The sequence below is a fragment of the Psittacula echo genome (genome assembly GCF_963264785.1).
Source record: "Psittacula echo genome assembly, chromosome: 5".
Classification (NCBI taxonomy): domain Eukaryota; kingdom Metazoa; phylum Chordata; class Aves; order Psittaciformes; family Psittacidae; genus Psittacula; species Psittacula echo.
Genome location: NC_137739.1, coordinates 40,374,556 through 40,386,644, shown reverse-complemented (window position 1 = coordinate 40,386,644; position 12,089 = coordinate 40,374,556). Strand labels below are relative to the sequence as shown.

Sequence of the window (12,089 nt, the reverse complement as noted above, 5' to 3'; positions counted from 1 at the left end):
TTGATAGTGATAAGGCAGTGTAAAACAGCCTACTTGACAACAGATGAAAAGCAGATGCAAGCTAACAATATCTGTAATGCTTGTCTATTTGGTCTGGAACCTAAACCCTACCAAGGGTTGCAAAGCAAAACTTCACAGCCGCTGAGAATAGGAAAACAGACATCTAACCCAATTGAAAGTGTGAAAGGGATGTTAGGAGACCTAGAGCTTTGTGAGCCTGCCTTCACTGACAGCACTCAGGATGCTTTGTGAATGCAAGCAGTCAGGACCTGGGTTGTGAGATCAGAGTCTTGTGCTCCTGTTCTCCAGCATAGTCCTTGGGATTGGCTTTCTAGTGACTCAGAGGAAGAGGTGTCATGTCCTGCATTACTGACAAGTCTCCCTGCCACGCCGAACTGCTGTTTTCTCTTAATCTGCTGTTGTGTTGCGGCCTAAAATCAGCTCACTTCAAAGGTGAATTACTGTTTAATTTGATCCATGGCAGCATGCAGAGCATGTTTTTTGTGAAAAGCCTTATCTATGCACTTCAGTCTGAAAAAAACTATACAGGTGATTCCCTGGAAATGTATGGCCACTTCAGTGCCAGCTTTGCAAGGATTCCCTTCAGCAATGGGGAGTGCAAAGTAGTGTATAATCAGAGCAGTTAAACTTATTTCTGTTTTCTTCTCTTTGGCAGAGGTGGCAGTTTGGGAATGAAGGAGCTGTGTTTGAGTACCTGATCTTGTAAGACTATTGGAATGGTGGCTGGGGTGGCAGTTCAGGATTAGGACTTATTTCAGCTGATACAGAATCATAGAACTAGGGTGGAAAAGACCTCTATGATCATCAAGTCCATCCTTTACCTCAGGACTGCTAAGTCCACCACTAAACCAGGGCCTCATATACATGTTTTTTGAACACTTCCATGGATGGTGATTCTACCACTTGCCTGGGAGGGAAGCCTGTTTTGGGGAAGTGGTGGAATCACTGTCCATCACTGTCCCTGGAAGTGTTAGATTGTGGTTTGAGGAAAGCCCATCTGTGTGTCACAAATGGACCTGGCTCCCCATTTAAGGAGTGGGGGTGTCTATAGGTACTTTTTCTTCACTTTTCTGTCACTTTTTCTTCAGGCACCCAAGCAAAGTTTGGCATACTTAACTACACATCCTACAAGCTCCTTCTGACCTAGCACGTAGCTAGGTTTTGATCCAAAGCAAAAAAAGGTTCAACTTTCAAGCACAAAGTTTGTCCTTGTCCTCTGTGATGCTGTAATAATGCTGAGTTTTTGAGAAGACTTCCCCAAATAACATATACACCAGCCTTTTCTGCTTTTCCACTTCCTGATGCCTAATTCATTTTATATGCATTACCACATGGAGTTGTTTTAAAACAATAATAAATGTGGTGTGTCTCCTGTCTGGTCTCAGGTTTTCCACTTTATTCTTTATCAAGGTTTCTTTATATGTCTTAAAATTGCTGAAAGACACTGCCATCCCCATAATAAAATCTTGCAATGAAAAAGTCATAAACCAGTAGCATTGAATGTGATGATAAGAACAGTAATGGGTTAGTAATAGCCATAAGAGAATAGTAAGCAAATGTGAAAGTACAAGTAGTGGTTGTAAGAACTGAATTGTATTTCCCCCAAGGATGGATTCAGTCTATGCGGGGCGTTTAGCTGTTAAACACACTAGGCCACAATTTCAGTTGCTCTTCAATGGGCAGACAATTAGTGCACACTGACTGCTGTTTGACACTGACTTCAAGCTAAGAAGACAAACACTCTGGAGGAGCTGATCAGCTCAAATCTGCCTGTCCTGGGTTCAGCAGCAGCAGTCATTTTTTCTTCTTCTTAGTAGCTGTTGCAGCACTGTGTTTTTGACTTTCGGCCTGGGAACGGAGCTGATAACACCGATGTTTAGACTGACCAAGGACTTTGTGAGTCTCATGCTCTGCCAGGGAGGAGGAGAAGGTGGGAGGAAGCAGGGACAGGACACCTGACCCAAACTAGCCAAAGAGGTATTCCATACCACAGCACGTCATGCCCAGGGTGTAGAACTGAGAGTTCCCGGAAGGGCTGGATCACTGCAGGGTGGGGGTGAGGTACCGGTCGGTGAGCGGTTGTATTCTCTTCCTTGTTATTTCCTTTATCATTATTACTATTAGTGGTAGCAGCAGTGATTTGTGTTATACCTTAGTTATTAAACTGTTCTTATCTCAACCTGTGGGAGTTGCATTCTTTTGATTCTCCTCCCCGTCCCTCCAGGAGCGGAGGGAAGAAAGGTGGGGGCGGGGGAAGTGGACTTCATGGTTCTGATTTACAGCCTGGGCTTAAACCACGACACTGCCATTCTTAGTATCTGCCACAGTTGGGTCCCGGATTCACATCTGTGAGTTGTTCTCCCCCAAGAATGTTTGTTCTCCACAGGGTATGTGCAGCCCTGGTGCAACAAGTCCTTGGTTCTGAGTATGAGAATGAGTGTATGCACCTAACATTACATTGTCAGATGAGAAGATGAGAGGAATTGCTTTCCATTGCCAGCTGAGGTATTAGTGTTGAACCTCAGCAACTGCTTGATGCAAATCACAGCACTAGAGTGTTTTCCTTTCTGTTAAGCCCAATGTCCAAAGAATTTGAAGTGCTTTATATAGGGATGCCTTGGTGTGCCAGCTCCATGCATTCTTAGCACGTACATGTCCTATGCATGAATAAACAAGATTTTACATGAATCACAGGCAAATCCAGGGACTAGAGTCCAAGATGTCAAAACTTTGTTCCCCATAAAACCCCATATGCTCCCCTAAGCATGCAGCATTTGAATTTAGGTGTCACAGCCTCCAAACTTTACCTTTTATCAGGCACAGTTCTTTTTAAGTTCTGCCAGCCTTGGTGTAGGAGCTGCTGTCAGAAACTCTAGGTACATTGCTGCATTGGCTGCAGCTGGCTGATGTTTGTCTTACACTTCTGCTCCTCCGTGTTGCAGATGCACTTCTGTACGCTATGACACAGACTTGCCAGCTACCAGTCTCATCATCACCTTCCACAATGAGGCACGCTCTACCCTGCTCCGCACAGTGAAGAGGTGAGTTCAGCAAGGGTGCTGGGCACAAATGATGGCCCCTGGAAGGGCTAGGCATTTTACAGCAGTTAGCCAATCAGGGTGGCTGCAGTTCCCCAAGTGCATGTGGTCTGCCTTAGAGTTGGCTCACTAGGACAGGTCAGGGGCTTCAGGGGCTTGGATTGGCACTGTGGGTGGATCTTCAAAGACAGGATATCTGCAGTTAGCCACTGTATAGCCTCTATGGGAAGAATTGTTGGTAGCTGCTGGGCCTGCGTCCACAGGTAGGAATAGAGCTTGGTTTGGAAGAGTGGGGGGGAACCAAAGGGGACACAGTGTGTTGTTAGTTGTAGCTAAGGAATGGGGCTTGGGAGGGACTGTGTTCCATAAACAGGAATAAGCAGCCTGCTCCCTGCTAGGGCACATGTTACAGGAGCTGGGGCTGGCTCAGTGAGGGCAGAGGCACAGTTCACAAGTCTTTCAGGCAGGAGGTGATGAACTTCAGATCTCATGGAGACTGAGCCCTTGTTGTCTGAGCAATTGCTGCTAAACAGTTGCTGCACCTCATGGTCCACCAGATGCTCCCTGGGCTTTGCACTCAGGCTTTGCCGAACCTGGAAGACACTTGCTATCTTGTACCTGTGTCTCCTCGTATCTGAGTACCAGCTGTGGGTGAATCTAACCAAGTAAATAGGTGGCACAGGGCCTGTCAGCATCCCCAAGTAAACAGAAGCATGCAGTTATCTGTGCCACAAAGCAATGTCCCAGCTGCTCCTTCACCCTCCCCCACTTCCATCACACCTGCAGAACCCATGAAGGTTCTTTTCATTTTAGTTTTTACATACAAAGATGCCATCTGCCCTCTCTGACTTTTCAAATAATTTCTCAAAGGGTCTCTAAAACCTGCAAGCGGGTCCAGAACAGCCTGTGGAGGCTGAAGGAAGAGTGAATTGTCCGGATAGAAGGTTGAGCTGATGGTATCACTAACAAATGCATTATTCATCATCACTACTTCTTCCCCTGACAGATCCTGTGGGCTTAGAGAAATGTGCTTCGTGAATAACTAACAGGCTTTTTCAAGTTGGCCTTATGGCTAGAAGGCTGGGTTTCTGTCTGCCAGGTTTGGTGCTGCTATGCTTCCAAAGACCTCTATGTATTGCATTAACACATTTTGTGTTTTTACCTCTATCATTTCCTTTTCATTTGAACCATAAAATGAGTTCTACAGAGCCAATGTTCAGAAAATGAGCAGATTTGTTTGGAACCACAGTGCTGCTAGGGCAACAGGAGGAGATTTCTGCCAATGACAGCAAAGGTCAGACAGTAAACGGTTAGGTGTTCAGAAACCATGGTAGTAGGATCCTTAAGAAGATCTCAAGGCACCCAATCAAACAGTCAAGTGTCATGACAGTTAAGATTGTATTCAGAGCAGCAGTAATGCGTAGAGAGACTGATACCCAAATCCTATGGAGGTGAGGTATACTAATGAGCAGATGAGTGTTGCTTATGCATTAAGATATTGCTTCCTCAAAGCAAGGTCAACTCGAGTAGGTTGCCTTTGCCTATGCCTGATCAGTTTTTAGTATCTGCCAGAATGGAAACTCTGCAATCTCTCTGAGCATTCTCTTCTCAAGGCTAAACAACCCCGTTTCTTTCAACCTCACCTCATACTTCTGATGCTCCAGACCCTTGTCCTAGTGGTCGCTCACTGGACCTGCTTCAGCATGTCCCACTTTTTCTTGTTCCGAATGGACACAGCTCTCAAGATGTGGTATTACCAGTCTCTCAGATATGGTCTCTCTCAGATGTGGTCTCCTGCAACCCAGAGCCCCCCAAAAAGACCTTGAAAAATGGATGACCCATCTTTTCAAATTGGTCCCTGAAGTCCTGCTGCCACTGGAGGAGTGCTGTTGGGAGGAACTGCCTGCACTCTGCTGTGAATGGTGGGGTGGATGGCATTCCCTCCCACACCTCTGGTTACAGCTGGAGTCTTCATTACTAGATGGTTTATAGCCAGTGCATGTGATTGATTTACTCCTTGCTTACTTCAAATGTCAGAAGTATCTATGATTTATCTCTGCCTGACAAGGGATCCCAAAGGCTGAATTCTTCTTGGGCTCTAGAGTATTTCCAGTGTCACACAACCAAGCCTTGGCTAGCAGCCTTGTCTTTGAGGCACGGGAGGTTTGACAACCATGCACAGAGGTGAAGGCTCAGGTCATGGCTGCAGTGATAGAAGAGGCATAAAGCTAAGTCTCCCTTGTGTGTTGACACTGATGTTACAGAGGCAGCTGAAGATTTCACAGTGCTCTTCAAGACCTATTCTGTAACCTAAGTTACAGAAGTTACTAAGTTAGAAGAAGTTACTGTCTTTCAGCAAAACACATTTGAATGCCAGGCTGAGTTACTGCTGCGTTTGTAATTATTGCTCAATTGACATACACAGACAATGCACCAAATACTGTGTAATTAGTTTGCAGCACAATGGGATAAGTCAGCTATCAAAGGGACTGTTCTGTTCTATTTGGTTTTATGACCTGGCTGTGTGTCTGCAGAGAACCACAGTGATATTAAGCAACAGGAGGCACAAAATTGCACTGCCTTCTTACCTGCTGACTAGTCAGGCTTGCAGCTAGTCATTATTTATATATCAGTAAGAGGTTTCTTAAGCCAGGTAGAGCACTATTATTTAGATAATTAGAATTAAACATTTGAGATGCATCTGGTGAAAGTTAAATATGATTCCACTGTTGTTATGGGCCTCTTCCCAAGTTTGGTTATCATAATTACGCTAAGGGAATGCTGTAAGAAGTGCGGGTGGAAGAGGCCAACTGATGGAAATGAGCAACACTAAGAGCAAAATATTCTATGGCTAAAAACCTTTACGAGGCCCAATCTTTAAAGGTGAGCAGAATATGTACTACCCGTTGAAGTTTTCATATCTGAGATCTTTGCAAGCCTGGCTGTCAAGTGCCTCAAGTTGGGCATTCAAACATCATCTGTAAAACGTTGGGAAGTTCTAGGAACAAACACACGAAAAGGGTACTGGGATTGAACTGATGTAAAATTAAAACTCAGAGAGCCTATATATGCTCCCCAGAGTCAGATACTGTCTTCCTGTGTTATTCTGACAGCTCTGCAAGGTAACTCAGCTAAGTGGCAATGCTGGTCTTGGGAAGTGACTCAGAGACAAGACTTCCGCATTACTGTTCATTTCAGTGTGATCTAAACATAGCAGCTGTAGGGGCCAGATCTTGATCTGCAGACCCTTCTTGCTAACCCCCACCTGCATGTATGCACACAAAGGCTCACATAAGCACCTCTGGCAGCTCAGCAGCTGCCAAGCTCTCCCTTCTGCCCCTGGGATCTCTGCTGCTGGGTGGAAGCAATAGGAGTGATGTGCTGCTGTTGCTACTTGAGGATGGGAGAGATGTTTGTGTATGAGGGAGAGGAGAAAAATAGAGTAGTGACTGTGGAGAAATAACTTCTTCTTCCAGCACCCTGTCACTTGCCTCTCCTGGTCTCCAGAGGCAGCATGTGCTGCGCGCCTGTCTGCTGCTGTGGGCTCCAGCCATCTTCCTCCTCTGCCCTAGGTAAGGGCATCAGGACCTGCTGCCCAGCCTGAAAGCTGCCAGAAGGACCAGGCCAGCACACCAATAGGCCATACTGCCCCAGATCCTACAGCCCCATGCGGGGAGTCTTTCAGACTATTCGTTTTCAGTGTAGTGGGAGACAACTGGTTAAATATATCCAGCAAGAGAATAAGAAGGGGAGTAGGGAAAAAAAAACCAAAAGGGAATGGGCTATCCACCAGAACCTGTGAATATGCCAGTTCAAATGGCTCATTGCTGGCATCTTTGGTCCTGCAGGTGATGTGTGTCAGTCAAGAACTTGCTTGCATCCATGGTATCTTTTCCTTGGCAGGACATATCTGCCACTCTTAAACCAGTTACTTGCTTGGCATCCTGCTCTCCTTCAGAAATAACTGTCACTCAAAAGGCATTTTCTGTGATTGATGTCTGTGTCTGATTAGTTATTAAGCAACGCAACCACTTCTGCTGCGGTGACTATTGTTGCAGAAGGGAAAATCAACTGCTTAGTTGTATGGTCCCTTTCTTTCTCTTTATTTTTGATTTCAGTAAGTATTGCAGGAACTGTTTGGTTTTGGTGCAAATGTGAAAGCGAATAATTAGGCTTTAGGTCAATGGACTTGAACGGCTGTCAGTGCCTATGCAGACAGCCTGTACAAGTTCTGATTAAAAGGATGCTGTCATAGTGCTAAAGCATTTGGTATAGCAACTCATTACAATCACAATTTAAATAATGGCAAAAGAGAAGATTATTTTGAGCAATAGAAAAAAAGGTGCTTCTCTGCTAACATCGGAATAAAGGAGATTATCTGTGAGCTGATGAGGAATGGACGTATCAGCAGAGGAGAGAAACTCATTGGCAATGCTGACATGGTGCCATGCAACCGCGTAAGGACACTGATACTGTGAGAAAAGGCAAAGGAGGTAGGGAATCCATGAGATGAGAGGAGAGCAATCTGTGTTGCTGCTGTAAAAGGCAATTGTCATTTGGACTTTGGAATTCTAATAGCATTCTGTGCCTATAGTAATAGATTGTCATGCCAGTCTCTGCATCTCACTGAAAAGAAATACTAGGATTACTATGTTCCTTGTTAAAAAGACAAGCAAGACAAAGTGCAAAGAAGATTAAGTACCTTTCCCAAGAATCCACAGCAAATTGTTGCAGAGCTGAGAGAAGAACTGGGCATTGAACAATTAGCTGTGAACTCCTTGAGGAGTGTTTTCTCTCTACTGGGCACTTGGTGGACAGGTGAGGAAGAGAGAATGAAGTGTTTGTTTTCTTTTCTTCCTTGGTTATGTCGGGTTGGAAGACCTGAAACTTGTGGAGAGAATGTGAGCATTGCCAATAGTCAAGCTAGTGGGAGAAGGTGTAGAATACTGTTTTACAGCCATTATACTGCAGGATGCAGCCTGTCTGGATTGGTTGTGTTTTGCATTGAGTTTGCGCAGACAAGAATTTCAGTGCAGGCCAACCTTGTCTGTAAAACATGCAGATGACGGCTATGCTGGGAGAAGCTGCAGTTATACCTGCAAAGGGGGACAGCACCCACCTTCCACCCCACCATGCTGGAAGAACCAGAAAGATATGAGCCAAGAGAAGCAAATGAGGTTCAGCTTTGAAAAATGCAAGTTCAGTCATCTGCGGACATACAAGCCCAAAATACAAATATTCTCAGAGATGTATGAAGCAGCAGAAATCTGAAATAGAGTGGGATGTGATACTGAGCAGTCAGGATTTTGCTGTATGAGACAGCAGAAAACTTATCCAAACTGAAGAAACTTTGGCTCTGTATGCAAAGCCATCAATGATGCATCTTAGCAAGATGGTAATTTATTTCTCAACAGCTCCATTCCTGGGAGTATGGGATTACTCTTTTTGTCTGTTCCCTGTGGAAAACAAAAAATGCAAAAAGCCAACCATTTTTCTCCAGAATTGCTCAAAATCAGAAGAGCAGGTGCCACTGAGATGAGATGGGTTGCTAAGACTAGGAGGACAATGTTTACCTCTGTTTTTCATATTAAAGTTTAAATAGCTGTTGCCTTGGGGTGCCTAAGTGTTACTGAGCAGTCCTGTTGAAGGCAATGAGGACTTGCCTGTGCATAGAGGCATTGGAGGAGGCTTGAATGGGAATATGCTGTGCGACTGTGAAAAAGCCAGGGGACGGACTTGAAGAAGGTAATGGAAAATTAGTTCAAGCATTTTAAAGAAATGAGAGGTAGAAAAAGGTCAGAATCAAACCACTTTGACTCCAGGGTACCAGAGTGTGTAAACCTTTGAGGATGTGAAGAACTTTGCACAGAGCCTAGCAGGTGGGAGTTGTATCAGTCCTGCATTGTCATTATGGCAGCTCACAAAAATTGTCTTTTTCCTCCCTGGGTCCTGCAGTGTCCTGAACCGCACCCCTCCCAGCCTCATCCAGGAGATCATTTTGGTAGATGACTTCAGCTCAGATCGTAAGTATGGACCTGTTTCCCTTGCACTTATTTCTTACCTTCTGTTTTTCCTGGTTTTAGTTGCTCTGTTCAGTCCCCTTCCTACACAGAGATTCCCTCTTGTCTGTATGCAAGAGAAAAAGAATAGGAAGTTTTCCTGTGTTTAGTTTACACCCATGCATGGCAGAGGCCAGAGCTTCTTCACCCTTTTTTTCTTTCCATTGGGTCTGTCCTTTCTGTCAGCTTGGCAGTTTTGGCCAGGTTGCCAGAGATCTCAGTGTAGTTTCAGTATGCATCATTCTGTGAGCTGTTTAGTGCAGAAATGTATATAGCAATGGTGCACATGAGCAGAGTGGGTAATTACAAACCAAGAGGGAGCAAGAAGATGCAATGGAGCCTACAGAAAATTGCTGCCTGTGGTTCTGCAGGCAAACTGGGGTGATACTGCCTGCCTCTGAGATACCAGGTGTCCCTGTGGGAGGCCATGGAAGGGTTCATGCTTTTGACAGCACCATACCTTCTCCTGCAGCTTGGCACAGGAATGGAGTGTCATCTTCATGAGTCCCACCAGACCTGCAGACTGGAGGCTATGGACTCTTTCCATCTGTACAGTTGCTCTTGCTCCTGGCTGTTGTAGTAGTGGTGAGGTGGTGGGGACAGAAGACTTCTTGCTTCTATCATGATATGCGCTAGATTCAAGGACAATCTAGTTTTGTTCCACTTATAATAATTGATAATTACTCCTTCAGAACACTTTACAGATAGCTGAGAATGCCCACCTTGACCTGCTGAGGTAAGGAAGCATTGCTCTTACTAAATGCTTATGTAGCTTTGGCAAATTAAAAATTAAATAAAATCTAAAGTGGATGCTGACGTTAGGAATTTAAGTTTCTGAGGGCCTGGAAGTGTGATTTGGATAACGACTGAGCTGTGCCCAGCTGTTGGAGTTGGGTGTTCCTGAGCACTTCCAACAGATAACCGCAACTGTTCCGCTTTTAGCACTTAAAACCACAGTTCTCAGTGGCCAAAGGTTCCAGATCAACACTGATGGATTTTTGGTACCAGAAATTCTGATTGAGGCTCGTAAGAAAATAGAAAGATTTTCAAAAAACTCCATAGAATCACAGAATAGTTAGGGATGGAAAAGACCTTAAGATCATCCAGTTCCAACCCCCCTGCCATGGGCAGGGACACCTCACACTAAACCATGCCACCCAAGGCGTCATCCAGCCTGGCCTTGAACACTGCCAAGGATGGAGCATTCACAACTTCCCTGGGCAGCCCATTCCAGTGCCTCACCACCCTCACAGTAAAGAATTTCTTCCTTATATCCCATGACAACTCTCATTTTTTCACTGGCAGCTGGATATTTGTGGATGCAGCTACTCCTCCGAGGTACCTGCATGGAGACACTTTAGAACATGCTTGAGGTCTGACACTTTGCTTTAATATCCATCTCAGTGTCTCCAAAGATACAGAGAGTCTGTCAGCTCCAGCAAGTAGTTACAGTTAGAGTGATGTGCTCCATTAGAGTCATTCAGCAGTTAGAGGTGAATGACTTAATATGGATTCTCATGCCTGAAGTTGTGACTTGGCCAAGATGAGTGTTGCCTTCCCTTGTAGCAGATGTCCAGCAAAATCTTCATGCTCTGTAATTAAGAGGACCTTCCACTTCACTGGGATGATGCAGCAGCTGCCAAGGTGCCCACAAAGAACAGTTTTTCAGATTGCATATATCCTTGAGAATGGAAATGCTTGTGCAGGAGCACGCCAAGAGATGCAATTTGGGTAATAGCCTTTGCATTCTCCCCAGAGCACTCAGTCTGCAGGAGAATGACAGCGGGAAAGGGGGGTAGTGAGATATGAAAGGAACATGGAATAAATATGGAAGCTGGGGTGAACTTGGTGGAGTAATGAAAAAGAGAAAGTTAGAAATTATTATTCCTATGACCTCTGCTAGGGCAGGAATAGAGAGAGGATATTCGGGAACTAAAGACTCAGAGCTCATTGGTAAGCTGGTCCTGAGCCAGGAGCTGTTCCTTCCCATCATCTTTCCTGGGCAATGTAAATGTGGGATGCAGCAAGCTGCCAGCACAGCCCTAGGTTAGGCATCCATGTATTAAAGTAGTGGTGTCTCCAAGGAAGTGAGTCACATCCCTGTGGCCTTTATCAAATAAACTCAAGCAGAAACTGCCCCCAGAATACATGGTGGGAAATGCCCCGATGAGCTGTTGAAGGCAGAGAGCAGACGAGAGAACTTGATATGACAGGACATTCTTTTACTTAGCACTTTGGCGATTTGCAGCCCAGGCTCCCTGCAGTCCCTCCTCTTTATCAGTGCTTGGTGCCACGTTGCCAGCACATGTCCCATTGTTCTTGTGAAATGCTGAGTGCAGGAGAGCAAAGGCTTGGCTGCTCAGAGTATTGGGAAACACAGGCTCAGCTGTCCGAGGAGGGCAGCAAGCAAGCAGTGCTCTTCTGTGTGCTTTTTAGAAAACAGGATTAAGGCCATCAGGCTGATTAATGTGATGTTAAGTGAAAGCAGAATTTCCCCTCCTGTGGAGAAGCAGGAGAACAGTTAATTTGAGCTCTCTGTTGAAGCCAAATAATTCATGCATGTGTGCCAAATGTGGGTTTTTTTGCCTTTCCTAAGCTGAGGACTGCCAGCTCCTTACCAAGATCCCAAAGGTCAAGTGTCTACGAAACACCCGGAGAGAAGGTGAGTGTGGAAAGCTTTGTAAGTACAAAGATTGTGCAGGTTTTCTCACATGGCCCTATTTGCTTGCCCGCTGCTTACCTATTGTTTCTTATGGTTACAGCTTGTTTTTTCAGTATAAGGATTTGTTATCTTGGTTTGGAGGCTCTGTGGAGGGAGAACCTGGCTTATCAACCCTCAGGCTTCAGGGCTGTCATTTCATACTTCAAGTAATAAGAAGTGGTGTCCAGAGGCCTTGCCTTGAACAACAACTACATTTTCAGATCTTTATAAATTTAGATGCAGACATAAATCCTGTCCTTTCAAACGCAG

At 45.1% G+C, this 12,089-nt stretch overlaps 1 protein-coding gene across 1 annotated transcript in view; it reads left to right on the top strand.

The window, feature by feature from the left end:
* Positions 1-12,089, top strand: part of GALNT16 (polypeptide N-acetylgalactosaminyltransferase 16) — a gene marked incomplete at both ends in the record, with an annotated part of 73,742 nt that overhangs the window by 38,596 nt on the left and 23,057 nt on the right. Inside the window, 3 exons of the mRNA XM_080617871.1 lie at positions 2,964-3,062; positions 9,015-9,082; positions 11,715-11,780. Coding sequence (XP_080473997.1) covers positions 2,964-3,062; positions 9,015-9,082; positions 11,715-11,780 — 233 coding nt within the window. The remainder of the gene's footprint in view (positions 1-2,963; positions 3,063-9,014; positions 9,083-11,714; positions 11,781-12,089) is intronic.